At 39.5% G+C, this 4,128-nt stretch overlaps 1 protein-coding gene across 1 annotated transcript; it reads left to right on the forward strand.

The window, feature by feature from the left end:
• The first annotated feature begins 2,871 nt into the window (after nucleotides 1-2,871).
• LOC108577674 lies at nucleotides 2,872-3,508 on the forward strand. The gene is made up of 4 exons (XM_017940864.1): nucleotides 2,872-2,901; nucleotides 2,977-3,110; nucleotides 3,173-3,305; nucleotides 3,384-3,508. The coding sequence occupies exons 1-4, from the start codon at nucleotides 2,872-2,874 to the stop codon at nucleotides 3,429-3,431; spliced, it is 345 nt and encodes a 114-aa protein (XP_017796353.1). The 3' UTR covers nucleotides 3,432-3,508.
• The last annotated feature ends 620 nt before the right edge of the window (nucleotides 3,509-4,128 follow it).

A 4,128-nucleotide genomic window follows, 5' to 3' on the forward strand; every position in this document is an offset into this window, starting at 1 on the left:
TTGGTATTAATCTTTAATGTCACGGCATATGGTTCCATTTATTTTCCTCTCATAAAAGTCCGAAACTCCTAACAGGCGTATACAATTTTACCGAGAGTACAATTGCCTTCCTTTTAAACGGCATCCGACAAAAAACGTGGGCGAATGAATGATTAAACCGGTTGTTTCGCGGAGAAGATAATAATAAGACCGGGCGCTCATGTCCGGTAATAGGCGACTGGCAAATTGTATGAATAAATATTGTACTCGGATAAGAGGAACAGGTTATTGTCATTACTTCAGCCACGAAAGTATTTACCTACTACCCTTCGTGTGACAGTCGCGTATATAGCCGCCTAAGTCCTCCGATTCGCCACACAATCTCGTCATGGACGCGATCACTCTAGAGGAGCAATACATCAAGTTGACCAAGATATGCGCCCAATTCTCCGGTTTCTGGCCATGGCAGAGCAAACTGTCGAAATACGTATCGCGAATAATAACGTACACCATCGTTTTCACGGTTCTCTTCACGCAGGTGAAACACTATACCTTTTTATTATTTCGACGAGTTCATAGTGTTATATATTCTTTTAACACGTTCGCTACCACGGTTCTGTTGATTAATTAATTCTTTGAATTAATCTCACATGCATTCTTAAAATCTGTATTTTTTTCAGTTTTACATTATACGATTAGACACGCTTAATATTTATCAAATCCTAAAACCGTGCATTTTTTACGACGTATCGCATGAAGGTAACATCGTTTTATTATGGGAATTTGGCGTCACTCTATATGACGTTGGTAGCGAACGCGTTAAAGTGGATTTGCATATTCCGGGCGCATCGTTGCACTTGTTAAGAAAGTGAAGTCGCAGGGAAATAGATAATTTCCATACCACTCGGCTTTTATCTCGACAGTTTCATTGTATTTCATACCAAATTCGAGATACAACGCACCTTGTGTACACTACCGCTCGAAAGTTTAATCGCATCCATTGAAATGCGGTAAAATTGAGAGTGATTTACAGAGAATACATGAATTAGGCGAAAATTCTGCTAAATTCGGTAAGAAACTTTATATCGAATTTGACGAATGGAATTGGAATTTCATCGAATTGAATTTACGAGCGGCAGTGTACGTTCTTTAGTATAACACTAGTAAATATAAGAATTTTTCTGTGCTGTCTACCTTACACATTTAAGCGATTTTTATACGATTTCTTGGAAAGACAGATCGACGATTGAACTTGCAGGTAGCACAAGTGGTGTGTTTCTTCAGTTTGGACGTTCTTATAGATCAGCTATCATTTTTTGGCGCGGTAAGCGGGACACTGTTGAAACAGGGGAACTACATCGTCTTTAAAGAGGAGGTGAATGAATTTTCCATTTTGATTACCGTTTCACGTTTCATGGCGTTCGTGGCTTCATGGGTTAGGTATACGAGATCGATCAAATTGCAGTACGAGTCGCTTATTAGCGGTGCCAGGAACGACTGGTCGATCGAGAGACCACAAGGGGAGATCGACATTATGACTAAATACGCCGAGAGGGGTGCTTTTTTAATTTCGACATACCTTGGTAAGGCAGATCTTATTTAAACGACCAAACTGTTTATTTTACGTACATTGTCAAATATTCGATAGTGAACGCGATCGTTTGTGTCATCCTGTTCGTGTCGACGCCGGTGACACCGCATATTTTGGACATTTTACTACCGAAAAACGAGTCACGAGACGTAGCGTACATTTACCCGGCCTATTATTTCACCGACGAGCATAAGTACGACGTGTACATAATTACGCACATGGCGTCCGTGATCCTGGTGGTGTTTTACGTGTACTTCGCTTGTGACACCAGTTACATATACGTCGTGCAACACGGCTGCGGATTGTTGGCCGTGTCCGGGTAAAAAATTCGATCGAACGATTCGTAGCTCAACCCTTTCAGTGCCAACAAAATCGATACGCTAATTATTCTGCGAAACACTTCTAACTTCTTCTGAATTTCATCGACAACAAACGAAGTCTAATGTGTTTAACGTGAAAATTTTATTAAGATTATTCTAAGGATTGATGGAAATGCGGCAACAAATTACTGAGGTTAACATTGGTACTCGAAGGGTTAATTTTGGGTACAACAGATGAGAACATTGTAAGGTTTTAATGCGTAGATATCGTTACAAATGTGCGATCGTGGAATTGTCCAGTCGGAAAAGGAACAGTGTCACGCAGGATGAAATTTATAGAAGAGTGTGTCATTCGATTCAAGGACACCAGCATGCTATAAAGTCGGTATTAAAAAAGATACGTCAAATTGTTTTAAATGTTCTTTGCTTTTTTTCTAGCATGTTACTATTACGCCCGTGAGATGTTTTTGTCTTGTTATCTCTGTATTATGATTTATTGAAATTTTCGATTTTTCTTCGAGTGAAATTTATTCACGTTTAATCACACTTTTATCGTATGGAAATGTGTAACATTAATTTTACAGAATGCGTTTACTCCGAATGCGTGTTAATTCTTGCAAACGTCTAATTTCGCTGGTAAGCAGGCCGTGCGAGTATGATTTTCTCTTCGTCGACGAACAAATTGCAAAACCGATCAAGTAATTTTTCATATATTTTCTTTTCAGCACGGTAAAAGAAATTTGTCGCGAGTGTAATTTTGTTTGTCCAGTAAAAGATTGTCAAGCAATTGTATAATCCAGGAATGAAAATGAATTTGCTGGGAATGTTTCATGCTTTCACCTGCACGTACCGTCTTTAATATACTCCCGAATATGTCACACCGATGATGAGTTCGTCCTATTTCAATGATTTCAAAACAGATACATTAACCAGATCGAAAACTGCCACGCGGGCTATTTTTTTATTTGCGTCGTTCTTATAATGATATGCTTCAGCGTGATACTGGTGAAGGTGAGCTCTTCAGTGCGGCAATTATATCGCGTTGCGATACCGCTGATCATCCTCAGAACAATTGCTTGGAAACAGGTGTCGAACTCGGAGATTAACGCGGAGTTTGCCAAGGATTGCACATTTATCGTGATTCAATTGGTACACATACTTTACCTAACTCTTCAAGGACAATTCGTGATCGACGCGAACGAGGAAATCTTCGAATCGATGTAAGAAGTAAATTTGAAAAAAATTGAAAATTTGTGAAAATCAAAATTGTCCATTTTTCTAGATACAGCGCTTTGTGGTATAACAGCGACAAGAGAACGCAATCGTTGTTTGTATTAGCGTTAAGAAATTGTCTATCTGCTCCTCAAATAACAGCCGGTGGACTAATTACAATGAACTTGCAAAGTTTCTCAGAGGTAACACGTTCATCGACAATTATTCTTCTAATATCTCGAGAATATTCAGTTAAACGACGTTCTGCTTTCTCTTCTCAGATTGTAAAGACGTCTGTCTCGTACTACATGGTACTGAAATCCGTATAAACGACATAATGCACTTCTAACAGCAAGAATATCGACGAACAAAGCGCACTGGTCAGCGCAAATCAGTGGAGTTGATGTTGCATGCGAGATTATTATGGTTAATTTTCTACAATGGATGTGTAACTCTATCTGGTAATACGAATAAGAAAAGCTCAAGGAAAACACTTTCTCGTTGTCAATTGGATCATCGTTGTCTAAGGACCCATTCTCAAGGCAATTCTATAATTATCTCAATACATACCAAAGGATACGAATGTCCTATTTTTGTTTTTGTTTTTTTAATTTTTTAATATTTCGCACCGTTTCATTTTATGGACGTGCAAAAAAAAAAAGAAATAAGTTCGAATTTCATAAAACTGAAAGTCATGCGAATCTTCTCGAGGATCTCGATATCTGAATCTCGTTCCCAGCACGACTCGGTGTTCATTGTTCAGAACGATGCGTCATCGTCCATTGGCACCGATATGACAATCGCGACGCCGCGGCTAGTATTTAACAAACGTAATAACCTATGACCTATCCAGTTCAACAAGCCCAACTGGGAATCTCGTATATCGTGTCCTTTCTTTCGCCGCGAGAGCGCAGGGATGGATTGTACAATGGACAGAAACGATTCGTCTGCATAGCGAAAGGAGAACAGCTACCCCCACTCTCTCGCGTGCAGGCTTGGTCACGTGCTGCTAAGTACGGATGCGCG

The sequence above is a fragment of the Habropoda laboriosa genome, unplaced genomic scaffold, assembly GCF_001263275.1.
Source record: "Habropoda laboriosa isolate 0110345459 unplaced genomic scaffold, ASM126327v1 scaffold872, whole genome shotgun sequence".
NCBI lineage: Eukaryota > Metazoa > Arthropoda > Insecta > Hymenoptera > Apidae > Habropoda > Habropoda laboriosa.